Genomic DNA, 27267 nt, shown 5'->3' with positions numbered 1-27267 from the left:
GAAAATCTCCGGTGAAAATTGATTGGAAAGCAAGCTCTCTCGCTCTCGCTGTCTCTGCGTCGCAGTGTGGGTTCTGTGTGTGTGTCTGTGTATATAGTGTTGTCAATGACACAAAAAGAAATCTAGCTTTTCTGAGTGTCTCTAAGCCAGTAGAAAGAAAAATTTAAATGCATAAATACACTTTTGTGGGTGATCGTAGATACAGAAAATTATTCTATTAGATTGAAAATGCAAAAAAAAAAAAAAATCAAATTGGGCCTCGCTTTGCCTGTACTGGAATCCCATATGGGCTCCAGTTCTAATCCTAGCAGTCCCACTTCCCATCCAGCTCCCTGCCTGTGGTTTGGGAAAGCAGTCAAGGACAGCCCAAAGCCTTGGGATCCTGTACCCATGTGGGAGACCAGTAAGAAGCCCCTGGATCCTGGCTTCATGTTGGCTAAGCTCTGGCTGTTGTGCTCACTTGGGGAATGAAGCATCGGACAGAAGATCTTCCTCTCTGTCTCTCCTCTCTGTACATCTGACTTTTCAATAAAAATAACATAAATCTTTTTAAAAATCAAATTAATTTTATTGATCAATTAATGGCTACTTATATACATTTTATTTACAGAAAAACTATGTGGTAGGTGTCCATGGTTGCTATTGTAGTGAAATAAGATACAAACTTTCATTTCTCGATAAAAGACATTCATAGTAATAATGTTATTCTAAGCAAAGACTACACTGTGTTATTTAATGACTTACAAACAGAAGATTAGGACAGTATACATTATGCCAGTTCAGTGATTAGACATCTAGATGCAGACACATTTATCATTATGTATGAGCCCCATGTACAGTCCTAGCACCCAGGCACATAACACGTATTTAACCCAAGGTAAATGGCATGTATGGCTGCATTATTTATCAAAGTGACTGCTGAAATTTCTCTATGTGGAAAATTTTACTATGTTGATGTTAAGATATGTCCAGATGGGCAACAGCTACACTGCCTGTGAAAAATAAAGACATTTTAAAGTGCTTTTTTCAGAAGGCTGCGGCAGCTTCCATGGTAGCCTGCAGCTTTGAGGAAGGGGCATCTCGAGTTCACCCCAGCTGGGGAGAAAGGGGACGAGGGAGGACATTCCCAAGAGACACAGAGCACCCCGGGGCTGGCAGGCAGAGGCGTGGCACTCTGCCTGGTAGCCTTTCCCCCACTGTCTTCCAGGTTGCACATGGAAGAGACAGCTCAGTCAGAAACAGAAAAAGGAACATTTTGCAAAATCTCTAAGGAGACAAAAGTTAGCCTGTGAGCAGGGCAGCCAGGGCTTGGGGCCTCTGGAGTGAATTCTGGAAATGCCAGAACACCAGAGTTGGTTTAAACACCTTTACGGGTTGCCTTCTGCTAGAAGCGGTGTGCTGCTTTAATCACTGCTCTACAGTTGACTTCCTTTATTTTCTGGATATCAGGCTGATACAACTGGAACACGAAGGGCTGTTTCATTGGTGGGCCCTGGCATTTGATTCAGCAGCTTGTTTTATGTATATGCCTGGACACTTGACCCAACAGAATTCCACTTCTGTCTGGCGGATGTGACTTCCAAGAACATGAATCCATTTTTTTTTTTTTAAAGATGCAGCCACATCTTGCAGATAGCAATCCTAGGTAACTGTGCCATGGGAAAATTCTTGAATAATATCAACTCATTTTAATAGACTCTTGAAACAACTTTGTTGCCTCCATGGTGAGCCCGGCCACTTCCCAGGTACTCAAGCCAAAATACTGCAGTGGGTGAGGTAAACAGGAGGACTTGAAACTGGTGTTTTCTGCCCTTTGTGCCCAGCAGGCCTCCCTGGGAAGACTCCTCCAACTCATGAAACAAGGGAGTCAGGCCTTGGCACCGTCCTCTCGAATCAAGCTCTTCTTGCTGATTCGAAGTCACGATGCAGGTTGGAACACTCATCTAGGTAGTTAGAAGGAAGTGTAAGGAACGAAACTCTAATGAGGGTTTCAATCGCAGGGTCATGCATTATTGTTCCAATGAGACGTGTTTAAAAATGGCGTCACGCACTAGGCTACCTGTCATGGCCCTGGTCCAGGCACAGCATCATTTTTTTCAGGTCTTAGCTCTGCAACTTGTGATTTCTTGTCAAATGAAGCATTGGAGCATCCCTTCCACGTCCATTCCTGTCTCTTCAGCTTCCTGCTGGCTTCCTTCCTCAGAACGCTCTTTGGTACAGACCAGCTTAAAAGTCGCTACCCCTGTGGACACTGGGCTCATCGCAGCGCAACACTTTCGTGCAAGGTGGATTTGCACAGCTTCCCGGCAGGTCAATGTTCTGAACAAAGTTGCATGATCCAGTGGCAAGGATTCAGTGATCACCTCCCTTGCAGCTCTGCTGACATATGTAGTGTAGTTTTAAAAACCCCAATATCAATAATTACTTATGTATAAGATCCCAGAAGGAGGCCTTTGATTTAGGGCTATGAACTGCTTCACGTGGAAGACAGTGGATTTATGCTCCAAACAGCGGCAGTATCTTATTCCTGTCACTTGAATTATTTTAGCGAGACTACAATATATGGTTTTATTTCCCCCTCTGTTTAAGATGAGGCTATGCAGACACTAAGCACATCAGAGATGGGTGAATTGTTAAAGGCTTCCAGAGTGTTCTAACAGGTTGACTTTCACATTCATTGCAGTGTGTTTCAAACAGGGAGGAAGCGGTGGGTGCTCTGTTCTTGCTTGCTCACCCCCTAGGGCTGTGTACACCACGGGAAGCCAGCTGGCCAGCCCCGATTAGAAATTCTCTGAGGAGGGCCAACGTGTCTCCCAGCAACATGAGTCAGGAGTTCCTGCCTCCCAAAGCTTTAGAACCTTGGTGCCAGCCTGCCTAGGGACCCACCTGTGCCAGGAGGGCTCCTGTGCAAAGGCAGAGGGAGGAGGTCCACCTATGCAGGAGTAGAAAACAAGACACGGTTCCCAAACAGAACTGGAACACCGGCAAGATGATAGACCGAGGAGAGAAGACAACGCTTGAAATAAAATTTTGTTAGAAAAAAATCTCAATGCTTGTCTTTGGGGGCTCTAACATTAGATTCATAAGTTTCCCACTTCTTTCTCAACCCTAGAACTTTGTGAAGCACACAGATGATACCGGGGAATTTCTATTATTCATATTCAGAAAATAATGAAATATTTGCTTTGTCAAGAACGGGCTTGGTAGTTTTGGGGTGGCTTGTCCAGGAGTTCCCTTCACACTGATGTCAGTTATACCCGGTCACAAAACAGAACGGTTCCTTTCCTAGGGGAATGTCAAGCTGGAAACTCTATGCAACTTCCGGCCAAGACCCAGCAGCATCCGAGTCAGCAGCCCCATCCACGCCCACGCCAATCGTCTCATCCCCGCATCAGTTTATCGCCCAGAGCCCAGGTGCGTTGGGTTCCCCCGCAGCTAGGTCAGGGCTGCGGGCGACACCCTGCCGGGTGCGGAGCGCGCGCTCACCACTGGAGGGCGTCTGGACGCTTCCAAAGAGCTCGGACGCGCCTGGAAACTTGGCGAGCCCAGCTCTGGAGAGCATTAGACAGGAAGAAGGAAGGGACGTGAGGGCTGATTTTATTCGCCGAATAAGTAGAAGTGAGAACAGGTAGGGTTGGAACACAACCAAACTGCCTTCCTTCTTGGAACCGGCCAGCGACCACAAAGGAGAGCAAACCCAGGGCGGGTCTCGGGGGACGGCGCGCACCGCGGCGTCCCCCGGGAGGGACGCGCGCCACCTGCACCAGGGATCTAAGGACGCGCGGTCCTGGCCCGCTTCCTTCCCATCCGTAACCGGCAGGTTGTAGGCTTTTCTTTAGGGCAGTGGGGCCGTGAGTGCATCGGCTTCAGGCTCGCTGAGGGGAAGGTGCGAGGTGTTCCGGAGGGGCTCGGGCTCCCGTCCTCCCTGGTTGGAAGGCTCTCACACTAGAATGTAACCACTTCCCGGCAGTGGTTCCCCGATCTGCCGAACGTGTCTGCACAGCATCCATGTAAGGGCCTGTCTTCCCTGCAGCTCCACCCTGGGTTTCCCACGTAGGCAGAGGGGCATTGCGTGGCGTTTTCCAGGTAATCCGGCGCCGCGAAGACCGGGTGGGGAGCCACGGACGGAACAGGGGCGCACCACCGCGGGCGCGCTTCCGCCCGCCTGGCGGGACTTCGGGGTCACCTGGGGGCCCCGGGGGAGGCTTCTCTCGCGCGCCTCTTTTTCATATCAACAGACCCTAACTCGCAGGTAAAAAAAAAAGATGTCACATCATCTTTCGGGCCCGGAATTCAGCATCCAAAGGGTTACACGTGGCCGAAGGCGCCTAGGCACTTCTAGTAATTCAATTAGTCAGGTTTCTGGGAGGTGGGGCGGGGTGGGGCTCTGGTGGTGCTGGAAACGCGGGAGGAGCGGAGCTGGGAGGAGATTAGGAAAACGCCTCTCCCCCATGGAGCAGACCAATCGGATAGGAGCAAAAAACAGAGAGAGAGAGAGAAAAAAAAAATCGCGATCTGTAAGCAAACAGCAGGCCCGGTCCTGACTGGCTGCTCCAGCCATCCAGCTCCCACTCCTCCCAGCCCTCCCCAAGTAAACTGCACGGGGAGGAAAGAAAAAAAAAAAAAAAAAAAGCAGGCAGCCACATGACCCGAGCCGCGGCGGCCGTGCAGGCTGGGCGGACCGCCGGCGCCTCCCCCGCCCGGTCCGGAGCTCACACCCGCGCCCGCGCCCCGCGCCCCCTCCACGGTCACGCGCGCGGCCTCGCGCTCTGGAGAGGCTGCTGCCGCCGGGTCGCTGCCGCCGGCTGTACACGCAGGTCATTAACGAGGGGGCGTGCCCAAGGAGATTTTTTTTTTCCCATAAAGCATTTTTTTCTCTTCCTCTTCTTTTTTTTCCCCCCTCCTCTTTGGCAAAACTGACTTTTACCCCTTCCCACTTCTCGCCAGTCGTTTGGATCCCTCCAGGGCTGCTCGAGTTGGTGCTGTTGCTGCTGCCGCCGCCGCCGCACTCAAGTTTATTTTCCCGCCTGGGCAGGGCTTTTTGAGGATTCGGGTGGTGGCTTTCACCTCAGGTCGCTGCCGCCCGTGAGGAGCGAGAGAGGAGCCGCGGCGGCAAGGACCGGGAAGGTTTTTCTTGCTGTAGTCATCGGGGAGGCGCCGCTCGCTCGTGCGCACTCTTTTCCTCTCTGACCATTTCAAACTGATTGATGCTTCTCTACAAGTTGCCGGGCTCGGGGCCGGACACGCCGGAGTCGCGGGGACACTTGTGAGCGCTCGGCCCGGGGCTCTTCGGCACCGCTTGTGAGGGGGGAACCCAGGCTCGCCCCCCGGGAGGCGGCCCGAGACTGACAGCCGCCCATCCAGGAGTGGAGGATCCGCCGACAGTGCTTATTATCTCCCCTCCGCGCCTTGCTCCGGCAAGGACGGCGTGGCTGGCGTGGGCTGCGGGCTCTGGCATCCCCGCTCCGCCAGGCCGGCTGGTTCTCAGCCTCCGCTCCCGGTTCTCTCGGCTGCACCCGGCACAGGCGGCCACGGGAAGCGCGCCCGAGAGATCCCCGCGCCTTGCTCGCCCGCCGCCGCCGTCACCCTACTCCGCCGGGAAACCTGCGGGCAGACGCACCAGACAAACTTTTCTTTGAGCTTTCCGAGGCAGGACCGCTCCTCAGCAGCGCCGCTGCCGCCTGGGCCGTCCTAGGACGCCGGCGGGCTGCGAGTGCCGCCCCGAATCCCCGCCCTTCTCGGCGCGCCGCCCTGCACCGCAGCACCTACGACTTCTCCGAGATCTCTCCCGGGGTCGCCCAGCTCAGGCACAGAGGAGGCTGCGAAAGGTGGTGGTGGTGGTTGGCGGCGAGGGGGGAAGAGTCTTCTCTCCCTTCGACGCACGGACTCCCCGGAGCCACACGCCGGCGACTCCCCGGAGCCACAAGCCGCCCTCCTCCTGCAGTTTCCCTTCGGCCGCCAAAGTAACTTGGAGCGCAGCCGGGCGCGGTGCGAGGGCCCCGGGCGGCGGCGGAGCCGTGCGCAGCCCGCGGCGCCGAAGCTGAGCCGGGCCCGGCGGGCCAGTGTATGTCTCCCCGCGGCCGCGGCGCGCAACTCCCGGTGACTGTGCAGCGCGCGCCGCCGCCTGCCCCGACCTGTGCTGCAGCCGCCCGGCCGGGCACTCACCTCCCTCTCCCGGGCTGACCAGCCCGCCGCCGCCGCCGCCGCCCGAGACACCTCGCAGCACCCGTTCCTCCGCCTTCGCCGCCGCCACCGCACACACGCACGCTCCTCTCCATCTTGTGATTCTTTTTTCCTCCCCAACCCTCCAGTGGGGGTGCGAGTTTGTCTCGATTCCACCCTCCCAACTCGCCCCCCCTCCACTTCACCGCCTTCTTTTCTTCTCGGTCACTCTTCCCTCCCCAGCCTGGTGTGCGCCCCTTCCCGTCCTTGCCCCCCTTCATTTTTATTTATTCGTATTTATTTGGAGTCCGCTCTTTCTGTCCCCTTGCCTTCCTCCCTTCTTCCCTCCGGATCTCGGCTCTCTTCCCCGGAGTGGCGCGTCGGGGGCTCCGCCGCTGGCCAGGCGGGATGTTGCACGTGGAGATGTTGACGCTGTTGTTTCTGGTGCTCTGGATGTGTGTGCTCAGCCAGGACCCGGGCTCCAAGACCGTCGCCGACCGCTACGCCGTCTACTGGAACAGCAGCAACCCCAGGTAAGACGGTGGGGGAGGGCGGAGAGCCGGGGTACCCGGACTCCGGGGCCTTTGCGGAAGGGGCGGCGGCGGCGGGGACCAGCGCGCAGAGGCTGCCGGCGGCGCGCATCCCGGAGCCTGCATCACCCGGGCGCTGGAGCCGCCCGTAGGAAGCGCACCCGTCGCGCCCCTCTTTGTTAAGCAAGCCACCGCCGAAAGACTTGGGTATTCTGTGGCTGCCCAGACTCACTACCCTTCCTGGCGCGGAGATTCGGAAAAGGGCGGGAGCTGGGCAGTAGGGACTTCTGCACTTACATCCCGGGCCGGCTGGCCGGCATCCCAATCCCAGAGCAGGGCTTGGGCGCAGGGAGCCCTCTGCGTGCGCCGCTCCTGCCCGGATGGTCTGTGGGGAGAACCCGCCAAACACCCCCAAAGTTTGTGTGTGTGCGTTTTAATCCCCCCCCCCCTTTTCTTCCCGGGGCGCAGAGAGAGCGCACCGGCTAGGGGAAGTGAGAGGGGCTGGAACGAGGAAGCTTTAGATTTCTTTATTTTTCTTCCTCTTTAACTGCGAGAAAATCATTCAGCCCTCAGTTGGTGTGGGCCTGGCGCGCTTGCCTTTGCAGGGGATTCAAGCATCGCCTGCGCCGTCTCATTTCTTCCCCACCCGGTAGGTTCAGGGGGCCAGAAAGTTTGATCTAATGCCGGTTACGTCACGGGTTCGGAACAAACTGCGGAGTTTGTCCAGGGGCGGCCGGAGACCGGCGCCCGCGGCCTGGCGATGCGGAACCGGAGAAGGCGTGCGGTTACCTGGAACCATTTCTGCAGGCGTTCCCGAAACCCGCCGGCTACGCGGGAGGCCAGAGGTGGGCGCTCGGGGCGGCTTTGGCGCGCCTGCTGGACTCCAGCCAGCCGCAGTCTTCCAGGGGTTCCTGGACCCTGGAAGTGGGATGGAGGGGCATCCCTGGTGCGGTGCCGGCGGATCCCTCGCGGCTCACAGCAGTTATGCGCCTTACTTTCTCCCAGGCCTGTGCGCAGCGGTGGGCCCTGCCGGACGAATTCCGCTGGGCTTCCGCCGGACACAACAGAGACCAGTTTTCCAGCTGCGGGCTGTTTTTGGTGCCCGCCTAGGAGGAAAATAGTGCGGTCGTACCTACAATCCCAGGGTTTTACCCCGTACTGCAGTGGAGGGTGGGAGGCCGATGGATGAGGCTGTGTTTGTTGCGCGCCCAGCGCCTGGGAGCCTCCTGTCTTTCCCATCCTCATCGGCCCCACGCACCGGCCTCCAGCCTCTGCCCGGCGTGCAGACGCTGGATTCCCTGCTTAAAGATTTCCCCGGGAGCAGTCTCCGGGATTGCCGAGGGAGGCTACCCCTCGCCCTGGCTCTCCGGCGGTCACTCCTAGGTAGCCGAGTCCCCCACTTGTGCTCCTGGCACAAGTGCAGACGCCCCTGAAAGTTTGCCTTAAACAACAGAAGTCTCCCGGAGGTGGGCTCTTCCTGACCTGCCAATTGCCACTGTTAGGCATAGAGGAGAGAGCCAGCGTGGTGGAGGAGATGCCTTTTATTAAAGCTGACAAGACAAATAGAGCGAGCTTTCCAGTTGTGGTGGTGTTAAAAGCAAGTCTCATGTCTGGTTTTATTCCCCTTTGGGCTTGATTAGACAGCGCCTATGAAACAGGAATTTCTAAATTTTAGCACTGGTCAAATTAAGCCAGGGTGAATCACACAGTTAGATTTGGGGGGCATTTTGCGCGTGTCTTTTCTGTCCCACTCCAAACTTTTCCCATTGTCATTTTTCCTTCGTGGCATTGACATTTTGTTTGTAAACTTGGATATTCAGTCGCTCCTGGGTTAGAGTGGAACGAGGCAGACCCTAACCCTGTAGAGCCAGTCGGAGTTAGTGCGGGGAGGTTTATCTCAGGGGTTTTTTAAATGCTCCTGATACTGTTGCTTGGTTTGAGATTAGTACATTGCTTTTTCTTGCAGGCCATGTTTTCGGATAGACCCGCCCTGCCTGCAGAACACCCTACTTTCTGCTCCGGGTGTCATTGTGACTTTGAACCTGCCCAGGCAAAGTTAATCTACAGAAGTTTAAAATATGAAGAGTAAAGTCAGCGTTCTAATTGGAGCTTGTGGAAATATTTTGTATTTGATCGTTATCATTTGATAATCATGGGGAAAAAAGACAGGGAGTTACCCCGCTTGCCTGGAGAGCTTCAGTGCTGCTACTTCATACTCTCAGGGGTTTAGGAGGGCGTTTTGCTCAGTGTTACTGAAGCAGCACTTGTATTTTACGAGTATGTAGTGGCAGGCAGTTTTGTCTCTGGAATGCTGAATTAAGTGATTTTTTTTTTTATGCATTGAGAAAAACTTAACTTGGAGGCCAAATGAAAAGTAAATCCTTTAAAAACAGAAGCTAGCAGTCTCAAAAGATAGGGCCCCTTTCGGGAAGCTTACCCTCCGTGTGTGAGCTGAATTGGGTCAATTCAGGGTTCTCCATTTCCTTATCGTGCATGTTATCATTTCGTATAGTGAAGTTAGTTACCATGTGGTTTTCTGAAGGTTCCTGTGAAGATTTTACTAGTAATGAGATCAAACAACTAAAGTTTCTTGAGAAAAGTAGACAACTTGACAACCTAAATCAACTTTTTATTGCCCCCCCCCCCCCAAAGTTCAGTAGCTGCATTAACATGATTCTAATGGAATCACTATTGAAGTGAAGTGGATGTACTTCAGTGTGAACTGGTAGCTGACACCTGAGATTTCATTTTGGTAAAGTTGGGACTGTGTGTACCTTTGATCATGGGGTATCTTCTTGGGTAACCGTGTTCCAAGTGGCATTTGCAGCCTGTAGGAGTTTTCAGCCATACTGAGTTGCATTATTGCCTCTCTGTTTGACATCTATAAATCTAAATTCAGAGGAAAATAATGTATGTGCCTGCTCTCAGAATAGCTTTGCAGTTAGGGTGACGAGAGTCTGTGTTCCTAGGTACTCACAAGAAGCGGATATTCCATTTTTAAATGCTGGTTCTTTAGTTGCCAGTAGCTTTTGGGAGGTGGACAAGAGCGATTGTCTGTGTTGAACTGTGCGAAGTCTATGGAAGCTGAGAGCTAGCCAGCTGGGTGGATCTTCTTCAGGATAGCCTTTGTCTAAAGACATTGGCTGCCTTTCTAAGTCTAGAAACTTGGGTGAGTGATCATTTGTTACAGGTAGGCTGAATTCCGAACTGAAATATTACTTGGGCTCACTGAGTTCTTAACCTCCAAACCAAGGAGGAGACAGTTATTTGTCCTTAATGTGTGTAAGAATATATAATAACAAAGGAAGACTTTAGTAATGGAACTGCAATTCTGTTGTCCTGTATTTAGCTGTGCTTGTCAAGCCAGATGAGTTAGTTTTGAAGAATATGCCTGCTGGAAACAGTTTGATTCTGTCAGCATGAATGCTCCTTTCCACAGTCTGTGTACTGAAAACCTCTTCTTGAATTCTTGTAACTGTTTGCCACTGAACAGGTCTCCTGGTAGACATGATGGAGACAATGCTCCAAGCGTGCATTAGCAACCGGTACGCTAATCCTGCCCACCAGGATGCTGCCTGTTCTGCCTCAGTTTCTGTATCGTTTGAAAAGTCTGTTCTCTTAAAGGGGAAAAAAATATCAGTGCCATTCATCAAGGATGTATTCAACTTTAATCTAATGAGATGTTTTCCTTGGACTTTTTCAGTGCTTGAAGGGACCTTAAATGCAACATTTCATTTTGGAATGGTGGGTAACTGATAGCATTTCTCTGTGTGAATGCGTCATCTTGGAGTTGTGAAAGTAACGCAAGTTCTGGGTGAGCACTCCAAGTTGTCCATCCCCCCCACCCCAAATAATGTTCCGTGGAGTATTTTTCTTCTTTCAGCATTCAGCTGCTTCATTTGAAAAAAAATCTGAACCATCTTTCTTCGGATTTGTGGATACCCGAATGTTGACCCGGAGCCTTTCCACTGACAAGTGAACTCCACATGATTTAAGATCTAAAAACTTGTGAGAAATGAAGGGAAGTCGAACTTGGTGTTTGTGTTAATGCCAGACTTGTGAAATATTTCCTTTTATTTTGCAATTCTAAAGAGTGAATTTTTACATTTTGGAAACAGAGACGTTCTTCAAGTCAAAGATATTGTTTAGAATCTTACTCTGAGCCCTTAGGGTGGATGCGTGAGTGTATTGAGATAATTTTACAGTTTGGCTGTTTACTTAAGAAGGTGTGTGTGTGAATACCAGGAGGATAGCAGTGTGCTTGAGATCTAGAGTCTTCGTTTTCATTTGTAGAAAAACCTAGAGAGAACCTGCCTCGTGTTCCCGTGGCCTTTTGAAAAGTAGATTTGCTCGTGGAGATGTTGCAGCCACTTGGTGCTTTGATGTATGGGTCCATCATAAACTCAGAAGCAGTCAGCTGTCCGTGCTGTCTGGCAGCCTGGAGCATCCTCGGTGCTGTCCCGGGCATGCTCGACCACACCGTCTAATTTGGCGTTTGCGGGATGAGACCAACATTGTGAAGTACGTGTGATTGAAAGTATCACAAAGTGTCTCCAGGAGTTCCTACGGCCCTATTTGATGCCCTCCGTGGTATGAACGCAACAGTGGGCTCCCTCAGCCGTGCTGTGCTGTGTGTTAGAGCTGGTGGGCCATGGCTGTGAAGGCTTCCGTCTACTGAAGGCTGAGGGTGAAGTTTGGAGGGAGCTCTTAGTTCCATGGGGACAAGTGAACCTCCTGACTTTCCTGCTGTTGAATCTGGCCCAGTGTCTCCTGATGAGTTAGGTCCCTGTGTTCTGTCCACTGGCCGGGTGAACTGATGGGCAGGGAGAAATGAAGAGTAGCATTTGATTTCTTGTGCTTTGCTGAGAGTGACCCGCTGCTTGCTGGCCTGGGCAAATGGACGGTTGCAGTTCGTCCTTCCGAAAGAATCTGTCTTTGAGAGAATGAACACATGAACACATTCAAATATGAACCAGTCCTAGCACTGTGCTGAGGACGGAGTGTTCTGTGTATGGGAGTGTTTAGTCTACTGCTTAGGGTGTTTTTTTTTTTTTTTTAATGTAACTCATTTGCTGTACAATTTCTGGAAAGATGCAACTTAACCCTCCACATGTTGGGTTTGCTTTGAGTAGCTTCCTTATCAGTAAGAACTGCCGAAGCTAAGATGTTGCTAAGTCGTGACCCTGCTGTGTCTCCTGTTTCTGTTTTACTGACTTTCATCTTAGAAGTGGCGTACAAATTGCTAAAAGAGTAATCTGGATTAGAATGGCCCTGTTGAAGAGGAAGCCTGAATTTCGCTATGGACAATGAGGAAGGGCCTGGCTTCTCCCCCAGGAAGACTTAGTCTTATCTACAATAGTGCCAATCTTCTGAACTCTGACAAATTTTGGCCTTTGATCGTTAGTGCTAGATGACACCTTCTTACTCAAAGAAGAGCAGGGAGAAATGAGGGATTTATATTCACCTTTCAAAATTTGTCTTACAGAGGTGGCCCTAGATAGCCAATCATCAATAAATTACCATCTCTTTTAAGAAACTTATTATTACATTTATATTTTAGGCTGCTTCTCAACCTGTCCTGAGCTGCGATGGAAAAAAGGTGTGTGGGTTTTGTTTTTTTTGGGTGAGGAAAGAGCTTGCACTGTTTCTGAAGAGAACAGTGCTCCCTACCAGATCTGCTTCCCTTTCAGTGTGTCTGCATTTAGATTTTCAAAATTTAGATAGTCACACACGACCTCCTAGCTGAAAATTACACAGCAGACGGACGCCCTGGGGGGACTGTAGATAATAATAATGAATAGAAAACTGTATTTATCTGAAGCAAAAAAAAAAAAAAGGCTAGAAGAAAAGATTTTGGAAAGTTTACACAGTATTATTTGCCGTGATTTAACATGTGTAGGAAGACAGTATCCATAAGTAGGTATACTTGCTAGTAAGCAGCTGGAAGTACCAGAGCGCACGTTTGCTGCCCTGGGAGGTCTTCTGCATACCTTTGAGCAAAGCAGGTGCCCTGCGTCAGCTTTCTCCACAGCCTGTGCTCCCTCAAGGATTCCTCAGAAACACAGCAATCTGTGCCCTTTTTGTCTGATCACAGGTCTGTATGGGTGCAAGCTTCGACTTCTGAGGCTTCTGAAGATAGTTTTCAAACGGTGAGCCCTGTATTTCAGTGAAAACACCGTTTAACAAAACGTGAACGACTCCTGCTGAAGCTGGCGCATTGCTGAGCGACAGCAGTGTCCCCTCCAGAGTGATGGTTAGCCCCGCTTCCATTCAGGTAGAATTCTATCATTTTCAATAGGGAAAAATAAACCGTTGTCGTCTTTAGAAGCATCCTTCATACAATTGACAGTTGACAGGTTGAAGAAAATGTTACTGTCAGGTCTTATTTTCCACTCAAGTAAGGAATAAAAATAGGTTCCCATGTTTTTTTTTTTTGCCTACTTAAAAATTATTTCAAAATGGAGGAAAATGTTTCGAATTTTCATGTGTGAGTCCTGGAGTCATCCTGCCATTGGCTTTTGGGGCGGTCAGCAACATGCAGTTTAAGCGGAGACTGTCCCGTAGATAAATGCTTGTGTTTTTTACTGTTAAAAAGTCGGATTCAGATGATTTGGTTGTCATGGGAGATCACCGCGTGCTTTATGATTGAACGCTTAAGAGATAAGAGGTATCGATATTATTCCCATCACTTGTCAAGTGACCTGATTTTCTTGATGAACGGTTATGATTTTGGGGTGAAGAAGTAAGGGGGCTTTTTTTTTTTGTCCCAATGCATAGAGCAGGCGTGTAGACCAGCACACGTGAATACATGCATTGGACAGTTGTGTCATTAGCAGGCTAAGATGAGCGTGTTTACGAAGATCAGTTGCTATGAATGATTTGGAATAACTACATTGAATCCGTAGGGAAGTATGTGAAAACATGGAGATTGGAAAAATATATGGCAAAGTTTCTATTTCCTAATTTAGAAAAGCTAGGTTTTTGGCTTTCTGTTAAGTCAGCGTCTTTTTTTTTTTTTTTTTTTTTTTTCTTTTTCCCTACAAGCAGCCATCTTGTTTTAAGACCGATTTTATTTCTTTCGTGAAAATGGCCCGGAAATGAATATGGACGATAGCAAAGGAAACTAAACCACTTTGTGATGATTTTGGTCAGATTTTAAGTTTCAAGCTCTACGTTAAGTTATTTGTGAAGTGACTCAAATGCTATCTACTTGTATTTAGTTGTCAAAAAAAAAAAAAGGGATGTTTAAACTTAGTAATAATATATTTCGAACTAGGCAGATGATATTTTAGTGTTAAATGTTGGACTGTACCAAGTTTCCATATGGGTTTCTTTTGAAGCTTGTAACTTAGTATTAATTTCAAAGCAGTACTATATATATGTAGCTGCTGCGTTACCTTCTGCTTGTACTGATTTCCGTTTCTTATCGTACTGACCATACCAAATTCCATTTATTTTTTGGTGGCCATTTTTCCCCTTCCCCAAAATTGACCAATGATCCCGGAAATCTTTCTCCAGTAAAAGGTGTTGAAAAAATGTAGGTATCTTCCCTCAGTGAAGCATTTAGGTGCTTTAAGAATTCAATGGAGTCAGAGCCTTTTTGTTCCTAAAATGCAATCTCTCATTCTCTTTTTGATAGACACTTCTTGTGGATTCTGGAATTAACTTACAAGTAAATTCCTATTTGTCACCCAAAGTCAGGACACTGAATCCACGTAACATTCCATGTTTCCGCTGTATTTCGTATATTCTGGATATATTCAGAGGAACAGTTAGCCTGTGAATTGCTCCACAAATGTATGCGCCCTTCCTGCACCTGTTTGTTGATGTCTGGGCGCAGCCATCTCAGGGCCTGCGGTTAAAGTAGGGCTTCCCTGGGAGAGAGTTGAGAGGCGCTGGACTCAGCAGTCTGCGTGAACTGGCCGTGGCTGGGTGCTACATCAGAGATGTAGGTTTTAGGTGCTGGGAGATGCAGAGTAAAAGAATACGTAAAATGCCTATGAGTACAAGACATAAACATCCCACAGTTCAAGTTCAGGTATGAGTGGCCATTTTGCGCAGAAAGACCCTCCTCCAGTACCTGTCGTCTGTTCTTGGAGTGGCTGTTGGAGAGGACTGAAATAACCTGACTGTTCCGAGTGACCTTGTCGATGAACTGACAGATACCTTTTGTTTTTCTTTTGCTGTTTCCAAGCTGTCAGGGCTTCTAGTTTACCTTTTATTTGTGACTTACTCATCTATGTACAAGCCAGGATTAACAATGAATTCTCACCTCTTGCTTATGATGAAAGCATTTTTTTTTTTTTTGTATTAAAAGTGCAGTGTGGTGGTTTGAAGTTGAGCTATGGCTTAGTTTGTTGGATAATTACAGTGCAAATTGCTGTCTAGATTTTGATGATTGCTGCATCTGCCATATCATGGGGATGTAGAAGTTTGTAGCACTTTTATTGAGCTTAATGACACACAGAGAACTATGTATTTATTGAATACAGGTAGAGGAAGACAAGGTAAAAATGCATCTACAAATGGAGACGTTATCTTTTGTGTTTGCAGTTAGGTCGGACAGAGTGGGAGCCCATGAGTCCAGTTCCACTTGCGTTGTTTCAGGGCAAGAACATATAGACACATGTCGGAATGTGGATACTGTGACCTCTGACCTCCGCAGCATGACCACTGCCTGGGCATACAAGTGTCTCGAGTCATCACGGTAGCAGGATGTGTTGTTGAAGCGATTGGCACTTTGGGATGGAGATTCTGAAATTGATTCCGTAGCTTTTCGCAGCTTCCCCTCAAGGATCCTGCTTGCTGGCTGGCTGTAATGTGAAGTCCCCCTAACCTTTTAGGAGAATTGTGTCTTAAGCGTGGGAGGAATTCTGGTGAGTTGTATGTGGGTCCCGGATTACCATATGTCTTTTACTTCCCACTAATTTTATTCACTGGTTTGCAATAATGGAGGAGGCTGAACAGGGCTCCGAAGGCCCGGTCTGCTGAGGCCAAGGGTTTGCTTGCTTTATTTAGCTAATACTTTTCTTTTCTGCTTCTTTTTCTCTTTTATTTTAGGAGACAGATGGAAGCACTGGTTTTGTTAAAGGCCCTTTCTTTCCTTCCTGCTCAGCAGCCTCACCACTAACCTCTGGGTTCAGACACACCATTAATGTTTTAGATACTGTGGCATTCAGTGTTTTCTTTATATATTTGTTTACAGTTACTGCTTCAATAAACTTTTATGCCTATTTCTGTAGTTTGGTGGGAGAGGCTCCATTTATTAAAATGTAATGACCCAGCACTAAGAAGGGTACAGTTCAAATAGTGGTGCTTCTGACAGTGTTTTGTGTCAAACTTGAGAAAATAATAGGGAAATGAAACTGCCAAAATGTGTCTCCCAATTACTAATTAATCAGGCGAGAAAAGACCTCAGCGACGGATCTGGTATCCGCCACGGCAGAGCCCAGCGTTGCTTTATTTAAAACACTGTATAAAGCAAATTAGAGTAGGCCCCAGGGAAGGCAGCACTCAGATATTTGATATCACAAGTATGATTTTCTTTTTTTTATGGAGTGTGCGAAAGGCAAGGCCTAACCCAAAATTCGACACTGCGTCTTTGTATGCTTCCCGGAGAGCATCAAAAAACAGAGAATATTCTAAAGAGTATTTCCCTTATTAATAAGCAATGCCTTTATTCTGATTAATATTTTAGTACAGAGATGATAATGTTCTTGGTTTTAGTATTGCTGTGGCATCGTATTTATACTTCAGGGTGTCGACAGAGACTTAGGGAAACACTGGAAACTTTGCCCACTGTGTGCCTGGCATCAGTGTTGATTGCCACCATTGAGGGCACTTTCTCTTTCTCGTGTGTGTGTGTGCGTGTGTGTGTGTGTGTGTGTGCACGCGCGCGCACTATCCCAGAGATTCCAATCTTTTCTGGCACTGTTCCCACTGTGGTTGCTGGGCTCATAATGAAATGCTTGTTATTACTGTATTTTTTTTTTCCTCATAGCATTTACAACATAAAAAGAAAAAGGTCTTGCGTGGTGCTAGAGCTGTCAGGGGAACAATGAAAATAATTACACACTCTCCTGTCACCACTGTCAGCCCAACTCAGGGGAAGACAACTACATCACAGGGCATGGTGTGTGTGTGTGTGTGTGTGTGTGTGTAGGGGTGCATGCGTACACGGGATAGTCCTTGAGGATCCATGCACATGGGTTGCTCACTCTTGGTTTTTCCTTAAAGTCTGGAATTTGTGAGGCAAGCAAACAAACAAACAAACAAAACAGTGCATAAAGGACTGTCTAAATGAGTTCCTGAACATGAAAAAATCATGCGGTTGTTCGTTGGAGAAAGATTCCCTACCTTTTTTTTTTATCCCTGCGTATGAGTTTGAATATCTAATAATCTGGAGGATTATTTCAGAGTGGTCTGGTAACGGATATGGTTATACTTATTAATGTGTCTGCTTCCAGCTCTCTCACAATTACCTCCTTTTCAGATTGTTCTTTTTTCAGCCCTGTATTTTGGTGTTGCTATCTAGTGATTTGAGAGCTAATCTCTTGATTCACTTATTACTCAGCCCTCTCTAATGTTTTCATGATTTATGATCCTATCCAGTGGAGGATGAATTTGAGAAAGAAAACAGAGGTATAAAGATAGCATGTCTCAGACTTGCAGCCACCTTGGTAAGAAAAGATTTGGAGACAATCACGTAAATCCCGTGAGATTTTAGAATCAGTGTTTGAGTTTCGGTCATTCAGGCTCTCCTGTTGTTGGCTACCACGGAGAATCAGGGCTTGGCTCTTCATCATGTTTTCCATTACCGTTTTCATCTTTTGTGTGCATCTTCTTTTTGGTATCTAAAAACCAAGTCCAAATGGGGTAACTTAGAGATTCTGTGTTGATTGGAATTTATTTTTCCAAAGTTTTTACATCAAGGAATGTTTTTACATCAGACTGTATTCCTGACCTAATATTTTGAAGTTATAGTTGATAAAATATTTATCGAGTGATATATACAAAATGCGAGGAGGCGTACGGAGATTTAGAGATGAGTAAGACATCTGTACCTGCGGAGAAGGTCAGGGTTTTGTTCAGATACAAGAGCTGCACTGACGGAATCACAGTACAAAGCAGAGCGTGCTCTAAGGAACCGTCATGTGTAGGTTTCCTTGACAGGGATTTATCCAGGGTTCCTCAAGGGCAGTGGGTTGTTCCCAGCACTGGGAATGACTGCAGTACACACTCCGTGAACAACAGCCATGCCATTGAAAGCATGCCATTAGTGACATTCATGTCACTGTGACTTGTACTCAGCCACACCGACATCTCACTGGATTTTGGAAGAATGCACCCCCCCTTTTTTTTAAGATTTATTTAATTTTGAAAGGCAGAGTTTGAAAGAGAGACAAAGAGAAAGATCTTCCATCTGCTGGTTCACTCCCCAAATAATCGCAACTGCTAGAGCTGAGCCGATCTGAAGCCAGGAGCCAGGAGCTTCTTCCAGGTTTCCCATGTGGGTGCAGGAGCCCAACCATTCTCTGCTGCTTTCCCAAGCCGTAAACAGGGAACTGGAGTGAAAGTGTAGCAGCCACGATACCAGCTGGTGTCCACATGGGATGGCAGTGTGGCAGGTGGAGGATTAGTTTGATATGCCACTGTGCAGGCCCCCAAAATGTTGATTTTAGTTCAATAGATGCTGGGAAAAGCATGAACATTGTGTGCTACCAATAGGCTCAAAGTGATACTGGTGTTTCAGACCCATGAACTATGGTCCGGGGGCTTCTGTCTAGGTAACACTCAGTGGTGAGAGCCATTTTTCTCGGGTCATGCTTGTCCTGAGCTTTCTGTACCATTTTATAATGGCTCAGGAATGACATGAGTGAAAACTGGGATTTTAAAAGCTCAGATAACCTAGTCGCCTATTTCTAGCCACTTGCTTCCAACTCTCAACTCCAGTGGCTTTTCTTTATTTTTTAAAGACTTACTTATTTGAAAGGCATTGTTGAAAGAGAGAAAGAGAGAAAGGAGAGAGAGAAAGGGGAGGCATCGAGAGAGAGGTTTTCCGCCCATTGGTTCACTGCTGCCAAAGCAGCCATGGTTAGAGTGGAGGCTGGCTGAAACTTGGATGCTTGAAACTTGCATGAAACTAATGGAATGCTTTGGAGCCTGGAACAGCATCCGAATCTCCCAGGTGGGTTTCAGGGGCTCAAATGCTTGGACCATCTTCCTCTGATTTCCCAGGTGCATTAATGAGGAACTAAATGGGAAGCAGAGCAGCCAGGACTAGAACTGGTACTCATATATGGGATACCAGGGATGCAGGCAGCAGCTTTTATGTTTCGTTAAAGAATCCACTGGTCACAAAGGTGGTAGGCCGGGGATTCTGTTCTAAGTGTTGCGTTCCATAGATGAATTCTGCTGGAGTGAGCATCTTGCTGTGGTCCACAAGGTTTCAGGAGATGCAACCTACATGTTTCTGGCTATTTATTTGTAAACCTTCCCCAGATGTATTTCATGTGCCAATGCCAGAATTACACCTCAGAAACAGCTTTTTTCTTACTGTCCATTTCCACCTATATGGTTAGATGAACCCAACAGGTTCATTTTACCTTTAGCACAGGATGACTCACGGTTCGCCTGCCTTCCTGGCTGAGAGGTTTGTGGGTGGCTCCCAACAGCCTGTCCTTCCACAGGAGTTGGGAAAGACGGTGGAACGTGCACTTCCGCCCGAGAGCTCTGTGACTGTACTCCACATGGGGAGGAATCACGTCTGGATAGCGCCCAAGGCCTGTCAGGCCGGTCCCCACTGTGCTCACACCTTGTCCACGTGCCTGTCTCATTTGCTTTGCCAAGTAAGAGTTCCACGATGCTTGTGTTAACAAGAATGGAACTAGTTAAATTCGGATGTCCCTGCCCATCTTTGGGCCCCCTGCTTTTTGGGTGAGTCCACACATTATTACTAATTGAAGTGAACTTGAACATCTTTGAAAACAGGAGTAGGGAGACCTACTGAATGTATCACTATGGACCAATTATGAAAAAGAAGAAATCATTTCTACTGCAAATCAGGTGCTTTTTTATGAAAACAACAACAACAACAACAAAAAACCCAACCTGGTGAACACTCAATGCAAGTATCCTTGTTTGTGTAACAATTTCAGCACCACTTTTGTATCGTTAATCATAGAACAAAAGCAATTCTTTCTCTTTAAAAATTCTTGACAAAACGAATTAAATTAGAAGATTGGGTAGCATTTCATCAGAACTGTAAACTCCATTAAGATTAGCAAATGAGATCATTAGTGTTCTGTTTGTTGGTGGATGGGTTTATGGTCATGCTCACAGTGTAAATGAGGGTTCTCAGAGTGGCTTTGAGGTGACATCCATTTAGGTTTTCTGGTTTTATGATTTGCATAGGCCTAGAGATGAGAGAATCTTCTGTGACCATGTGTGTGTACCTCATTGGCCCCTAAGAGAGAGTATGATGTGTGTTTGGAATGTTATTTAACATGTTAACCCTTGGTTAACATGAAGTGATTGACTTGGCACTGTGGAAGGGCTCTGTTCAGAGCGGATTTAAGATGTGTGGTTACTGACATGTCTGGGGAAAAGTAGACGGTACTCAGTAGTTTTAATGTCTTTTTGTTCCATTTTTGTAATAAAGGAAAATTAGTACTTTAGATAGTTGCTATTTAACTCAAGGTCATGAACAGTGATTTGTCACTGGATTAATAGATTTTTAACCAAGTTCTTGCGTATATTCATCTGAGTCCATGTACAGATCATTTTTACAGCGTAGGGTGAAAGCATGGAATTCATGTCATTTTGTGACTCTGAGTTTTTGTAAGGACCACCAGACTAGATGAAAACTTCAGATGCTCTTGGCTGTCCTAGAGGCAGGTGCTGGGAGAACCAGCTTTTAGGAACCTGCGTTAGATTGGGCAGCTGCTTTTTGTTAACATTTTTGGTTTTATTTCTGCTCTAGTTCAATTTCGTGGGAAGGTTGATTCATTCATATATATATATATATATGGTCTTCAGAAGCAGAATTTAAGCAGTTGAAGGTGGGGCTTTTCTTGGATTTCTTTGCCGTGTGAGCATGGACAGGAGCGGCCAGCTGCTAGCACCTTCTTCCTGGACAGGAGTTGGGGATCTCCTTGTACAATTGCTCAAGTTTCTTTTTGATGCTCTCTGCCAGCGCCCCCCCCCAACTTTGTCTCTTCTGTTTTGTTTCCTCCACTTTGGGCTTCCTAGGTCTAAGGAGAGGTCCCAGTCTCGGTGGGGGAGATTAATGAGTGCAGACACCACCTTGGAGAAGGCTTGTATTTCCAATGAGGAGCTTGTGGAAACAAATCAATTCCTGTCTGAGGCTGTTGCTCAGCAGCCAGGCTGGTCCTGGGAGCCTGGAGTTTTTCTGACGCCTACTGCCAGAAAGCCGGGGTTGAGCCTCCTGACATCTCTCTGCCTAAGAACTCTTGCTATTGATGACTTTTAAAGTTGGTACATATTAATTATACACGCCTTGATGGTAGGAGCAGAAATAGAGCAGAACTGCATCTGCCTGGGAATTTGTGAGCGGATACATCAGTGGATGTGTTGAAACCTGAGGAACATGTAACATTGTAACTGGCCATTTTGTATGGAGTAGTATGGTTGTGATTCAAAGCAGATTTTACATCATACCCTTATAGTGATTTTGGTGAGGGACCAAATAGGCCTAATACTTGTTTTAAAATTGCAATTATACTTACCTATTTACTCTTACAATGTTGTTTTACTCACGAATCTATAAACCCCATGGGGGCCAAAAAAAAAATCATATAAAACAATTCAAAAGGGAAATTATCAGTGAATGTTGGATCCTCTCCCTAGACCTTGACCAGTAGCAATACAAATATCATGTTTAGTAGTAACAAACCAAGGGTCATTTGGCGGTGAACAGCAGGCAGACTGGCTTGTCCCTTAAAGCATGGGATTTTCACATTCAGAACGGCTGTGCTCATGGGAACGTCCCACTTAGCTTTGCTGCTCCTGTATCATTTCATGCAAAAGCAGATTTCTTTTGTCCTGCTAAATTACAAGTAAAGGTCTGTCCAGGGAATTGCTTGCTGTGAGTTTACTTCCACTTTCAAACTTTGTAATTTCATGTTTCTTGGGTTGCCTGTCTGATGAATGATTAATGGTCACAACCCCTCTCCTGTTCCAGGCTGCTTTTCTTGGCAAAAGGGTAGTCAAGAAGTTTAAATTTTGAATGACTTACGTATTGACACTTTGTATTATTAAAAGATTAATTCCTTAGACTCTTGTACATCGGTTTAAAAATATCAGCCAGGGACTGGGTCTCAGCCAGGCTTTGTATTTTTTTTTCCCTCCCTGAGAGCATGGTGATTGATCGAATTGAATGTATAGCAATCCAGTCATTCCTTGAGATGTGAGATGATTGGATTGAGTTACATTTTAAATATTTAGCTTGTATTAATGCGTTATAAAATGTTGAAAAAGTTTGAGTTGCACGTATTCCAGTATATTGGATGAATTCAGCCGAATGTGAGGGAACAAGCCAGTTCCAGGGTGCTACATTTTACTTTGTTTTTTGAAGGAGGGGCCGTTTGAATTCTCATTTTTCTTTGTGAAAGGCGAATTATGTCACTGTGGTTTTCTTTTTTAGAAAAAGATTTATTTTTATTGGAAAGGCAGATATACAGAGAGGAGGAGAGTCTGCGAGAAAGACCTTCCATCCGTTGATTCACTCCCCATGTAGTTGCAGTTGTCAGAGCTGAGTCGATCTGAAGCCAGGAGCCTTTTCCAGGTCTGCCACATGGGTACAGGGTCCCAAGGCTTTAGACCATCCTCTGCAGCTTTCCCAGGCTAGCTGGATGGGAAGTGGAGCAACCGGGATGTGAATTGGCACCCATATGGGGTGCTGACGCTTGCAAGCAGATGATTAGCTACTTGAGCTGTTGTGCTAGTCGCTGTTACTGTGTTTTACAGCTGTAGGCTATGGAACAGGGTGACCTGTCCATTAAATACCATAAAATAGCACTTTTATCTTTGAACCCTTGAAAATCCTTTTCTCTCTTTTTACACTTATCTTTTTTGGCTTTGTCCTTACGGGAATGTAAAATGTGAATGGAATATATCAATTATTGTTTCAAAAGAGAGAACCAAGTCTTCTTAATGGATTTGAATGGAATAATGAGCATTATAATTGGTAACAGTAGAAAACCCTGAGTATTTTTTCCCTCAGGTATCTAATAAATCTGTACTAAGGGCCCTTATTGCTTCTGTCACTTCAGATTGGTTTTATGACGATTGACTTTTTTTTTTTAAGAGTTACACCAGCTGGGCAGGTGCAAATCTATTTGTGGTTAAGCAGTTTTATTTTGGATACACAGTATGTCTACATGTAGATCTACAGAAGGCAATGAAGACCCATGGGCAAGTCCATTGACTTGTGGGAGTCTCTTCAGCCCGTGTCCCATGTGGTATCTAACAGTCAGTGAGCCCCATTCGCTGGTGGAAAGAGGGAGATTGTGACTTTTCCCACACTGTTCTCGTCAGAGCATCAAGGCACACTGACCGGCGTTGGTGGAGCACACACATAACCCACGGGCTTGACTGCTGCAGCTTCGTTTTAGATCACATTAGAATGGATAGTATACTTGAGATCTGGTCTGGAAGTCAGAGAGCTTGGCTTGGCCCTGCCATGGTCCTTGCTGGCCATTCTGGGCAGAACAGGAAAACATTGGCAGGGCTTGCGTTAAGTGGATTTGCACTGCAGCCTGATGGAGAGTTTTTAAGACCATGCTAATCAGTGTTGGAAGACGATTGGTTTTTCTCGTTATAAACTGCTAATTAGTATTGAAAGTCTAACCTGTTTTGCTGAACATCCTCTCTTATTTTCTCTGAGAAAGTGATGTGAACAGTAATCTATTTACTCTCTCTTCACCTTTCTTCCTTTTGTTATAATAAAATCTGGAACCGCGGGGGACTCCCCATGGTTGAGATGGGCCTGGAAGGAGCTTTAGAACAGTGACTGAGAACTCAAGTACAGACTGCCTTTTGTTTGTGCTTGGCCAGCACTCCAGAGTGGATTGCAGTGTTCCTGTGACGGGAAAGGCGAGGACAGGGCTCAGCCGAACTCAGAAGCCAGCTGCAGAGCCTCGCAGGGCTTGTGCTTCTGGCTGCCAGTCTGGGAGGCTGTATTGCAAACCTAGGCACCCACCTGTGTGTATTTGTGATGTTCCGGGCATGCGCTGCGGTTGGGCACCACTTGCCTCTGGGGATCTGCCCAGCCATGCAGCATTCCAGCCTGCAGGGGTGCTGTCTTGGAGAGGAGATGTGGGATGCAGCGTTTTGCAGGGGGAGCTCAAAGCAAAGAGAAGGGGTGCATGTGGGTTCCAGAAGAGGGTTGTCCCCCCCCCCATAGCTACCTGTTCTGTTGCTGTCAGCGTCACCTCTGTCAGCTGTCACGTTGGATTAGACACTCTCCTGGGTCTCCTAAGTGCTCTGGCATCCCTGGGGTACGGGATGGGTGAGGGAGAACCAGCTGCCATGTGAAACGACAGGTTCTGAAGTTCTGACGAGGAGATGCTCATGTTCTATGAAAAATGGAAACTTTTTTTTAACAAAGAAAATTAAAGCATTTAAATATGGAACAGACTCTTGTTTCAAGTGGAGCACTTTGAGTAAAAGCTGCCTGTATTTCTGCCATTTCACTCAAAAACCCAAACAAACAGCTGGCAGGCTTATGTTTTAGTGCAAACCATCGCGGTCCATTTACTAACTGGAAAAGTAAACATTCTTAAAAAGGATTTCTTATGTGTCTCGACTGCAGAGTGATTTTTAATAAACACACAATAAAACCCAAAGCATCCTATTTGGAGTGTTATTCTTTCCCACTGATAGAGTAAGTAGCCCTGTTAGCGCATCCTCTCCTCTGATACTGTGTCTGAACATGTCCGTGCTAACGACCGCATTCAAGCAAATACCAGGACTATTAGAATATTCATTAATTGCCCAGGCAATCAGCAAACTGTTCTGTCGCATTCAAGTCATTAATATATATTAGAACAAATAATGTCCTAATAAACATGGGTTGCCATGGACAGAGCTAGAGAGAGACAGGGCCACATGTGTTGTGGCATATCAAAAACTGTGTCCTGGAGGAGGAATCAGTTAGTCTAGGCCTTGAATAATGGGTATGCTTTTAATAGAGAGGGTGGAGTACTTTAAGAATATTCCAGGGACTCTTAGCAACAAGAGTGAAGGCCTGCTGCGTGTGACTGTGTGGGCGGATTTGGGGACCATCCAGGAGCTGGTTTGTGTAGGCAGTAGGTCATTATGCTGTATGATTCCCTATTGTATATGAATGGAACAGGGTCCCTAATGTGTATTGTAATGATTTTACACTGTTGCAGATCTAAACCAGAGGTTCAGTTGTTTTGTGAATATGCCCAATAGTGGTCAATGTGGAAGATTTGGTTTGTCCTGGGTTAGGTGGCAGGAAAGAAAAGTGATTTCATCTCAGCCGAAAGGCCGAGAAACGATCTTGTTATATCTGAAATAGTTGTTTTCAAATCTCTTTTTCAGCCATCAACCATTTTTCATAAAAAACAAATCACTAATAGTGGGTTTAATGTGCATCACAAGGAAGCAAACCAGGAGGCGGTGAACAGACATCCGGGCTGCATTTTGGAGGGCTGCTGTCCCAGCTGTGCCTGCCTCTTTGTTCAGGCTTCTGAGAGCTGAAAGGAGCTCCAAGGTTGTCGAGTTACACTTTTCAAAGCCGCCCAAGTTCTCTTGGGCAGGCTGTGGAGGGCAGAAGTGCATTTTAGCTTATATAAGTCATGGGGTCACTTGTGTGCCCATCTGGGAACTCACTTAAGTAGGTTGTGTTTATTGAGCATTTGTTGTGTATCAAGCACAATGCCTTACAGGCTTGACAATCATCGTTTATGTAATCTTGACAGCAGGTCTTACGATGGAGGCAGCTGAAGGAGTCAGCTGGGCAGTGGTCCAGTGACATCTTCTGTCCAACAGTACTTGGTGAGAGGGCCAAGAGTGAGCTTGGGACAGGATTTTGGAGGAGGACCAGGGCTGTTTGTTCCCGTTTCTCTTCCTCTTGAGTATGTGATGGACTGAACGAGCAAGCCAGCATCGAAGTGCCCTGACTTGCCATTAGGATAAGTGGAGGTCTGATGCTTCATGAACCCACTAGCTACTATGTTCCCAAGCATGTCAGGTTAATCCGCCTGGGAGTTGCATGCTGGCCCCCCATTGCCTGTGCCCTCCAAAGCTTGCCTCCTTGGGATTGGCTACACTGGGCATCATTTTCAGAGACTTTCAGATCCTGGATATACCTTGAGTAAATATTTCAGAATTTTGCAAGTCATACCATCAAGAAAATTTCCTATACGTTTAATCAATTGTTATGCGTTCAGTCAACTTTGGTTAGCACAAGAGTATAGATTTTCTTAACATTTTAAATACACATTTTGCCTACTCTACAATAAACACATTTGAAGCAAGAAATAATAGATTTTTTTTCAAGTGACAGGGATGCTTGACTTGATGTTCCTTTGTGTTCCAAATCCCTTCTTGCCTTCTTGTTTTAACTGTTTCTAATGTTTCCTTCTCAGGAGGTTTCCTTTTTTGGTTTGTTTTGTTTTTTTTTTCCCTGCATAACTAAACAGGCAGTAAATTACTCCTGATCAAAGACACAGGTCTCCCAACAGGATGTGAATGGATCAAGCTTGGGAGACACCCCTGGAACACTCGCTGTGTGTTGCCTCTGTCTGGTCTGCCAGCCGATCACTGTATGCTGCTGGCATCGGGGTGCTGGTGACACTGCACATCTTGCGCACCCTCCGAGCCTGGGGAAGTCAAGAGCTGAGCCCGGCTTCAGATTGTTGTTACTCACACGAGGCCGTAGCCTGGGTCTGCTCTCTGCGTCTTTGCTCATGTTCTGGGTCTTGCTACAATATTCTTGAGGTCAAGGATGGTGGTTCTCAGGCAAAAACACCATGCGCAGGGTTAGCCCGGGGTAGGTCTGAGTTGAAGGTGGCTGCCTGTCTGCTCCTTGCTGGGTGCTGAATCTTCCCGCATGTCACCTTCCTCATTGTGCAGGGAAATGCCAGTGTGTTTGTCCAGAGGACTCTGGGCTTAGATGAGGCATGAACATATTACTGAAATGTGTGGAAAATGGAATTAAAAGTATAATTAATTTTGTTGTAGAATTTTTTTCATAATTACATGGAAAATGTGTATTAGGAAAAAATGTCCATGAATTTCAATTTTTTTTTTGCACTGCAATAAACTCATCCTTTTTTCTTATATGTCTGTATATTTGAGAGACAGAGAAAACTCCAGGTGGGAGGAAGGGGTTGAGAGAGAGAGAGAGAGAGAGTAAGCACGTTCATCTTGCCTCGTTCTTCAAGTGCCTACAGCCTGCAAATAGGGCCTTGCTGGGACCGGGAGGAGGCCAGAGCTGGGAGCTTCATGTAGGTTTCCCATGTGGCGTGGCACTTACCGCTGCCTCATAAAGTGCGCATAAGCAGAAAGCTTCACACTTTTCCTT

The 27267-nt window shown here is 47.0% G+C and overlaps 1 protein-coding gene across 2 annotated transcripts in view; it reads left to right on the top strand.

Moving 5' to 3' along the window:
• The first annotated feature begins 6375 nt into the window (after window positions 1–6375).
• EFNA5 (ephrin A5) overlaps window positions 6376–27267 on the top strand; it is a 284920-nt gene continuing 264028 nt past the window's right edge. For both annotated transcript variants that reach the window (XM_004586176.2, XM_004586175.2), the window contains exon 1: window positions 6376–6695. In XM_004586176.2, the coding sequence (XP_004586233.1) occupies window positions 6571–6695 (125 nt within the window). In that variant the 5' untranslated portion in view covers window positions 6376–6570. The remainder of the gene's footprint in view (window positions 6696–27267) is intronic.

The sequence above is a fragment of the Ochotona princeps genome, chromosome 28, assembly GCF_030435755.1.
Source record: "Ochotona princeps isolate mOchPri1 chromosome 28, mOchPri1.hap1, whole genome shotgun sequence".
In the NCBI taxonomy this organism is placed as follows: Eukaryota; Metazoa; Chordata; class Mammalia; order Lagomorpha; family Ochotonidae; genus Ochotona; species Ochotona princeps.
Note: the sequence above shows the minus strand (reverse complement) of the source record. Positions and strands in the feature narration are given on the sequence as shown.